The sequence below is a fragment of the Penaeus monodon genome, chromosome 31 (genome assembly GCF_015228065.2).
Source record: "Penaeus monodon isolate SGIC_2016 chromosome 31, NSTDA_Pmon_1, whole genome shotgun sequence".
Classification (NCBI taxonomy): domain Eukaryota; kingdom Metazoa; phylum Arthropoda; class Malacostraca; order Decapoda; family Penaeidae; genus Penaeus; species Penaeus monodon.
This window is the reverse complement of record NC_051416.1, coordinates 28295341-28295722: the sequence shown is the minus strand read 5'-3', so window position 1 is coordinate 28295722 and position 382 is coordinate 28295341. Positions and strand designations below refer to the sequence as shown.

Here is a 382-nt window from a genome sequence, read left to right as displayed (position 1 = left end):
AATAATAAATAAATAAACAAACAGGCAGATGAAAGCAAATATGCAGGGTAAAGGAAAGGAACAGCCACCTTTTCAGCCATCTCCTGGGCATGGGTCAGCTGCTGATTGGCTTGTGCTGCAGCCATCATGTTCATATCTGGGTTAAGTTTCTTCCTCTTGGGTTCAGGGGGACCATCTGGCATCACACTGACCATCTGTGGGGTGGGACCTGCAGGCGGGACTTCAACTTGCTTGGCCTCATTTTTGGAGGGTTGGGACGTGTACAGCTTGGGAGCTGAACTGTTTCACAACAAAACAGAAAACAATTGAGGTGATTATCAATATTGTAAAAACTAGGCCTATATATATACAGTACATATTTGGATATAAAAACAAAAGCAAC

The 382-nt window shown here is 43.2% G+C and overlaps 1 protein-coding gene across 1 annotated transcript in view; it reads right to left on the bottom strand.

Annotated features, from left to right (window-relative positions):
* The window catches only part of LOC119592946 (RNA-binding protein 42-like), a gene marked incomplete in the record, with an annotated part of 51935 nt that overhangs the window by 46064 nt on the left and 5489 nt on the right, over positions 1-382 (bottom strand). The window contains 1 exon segment of the mRNA XM_037941837.1: positions 69-279. Coding sequence (XP_037797765.1) covers positions 69-279 — 211 coding nt within the window.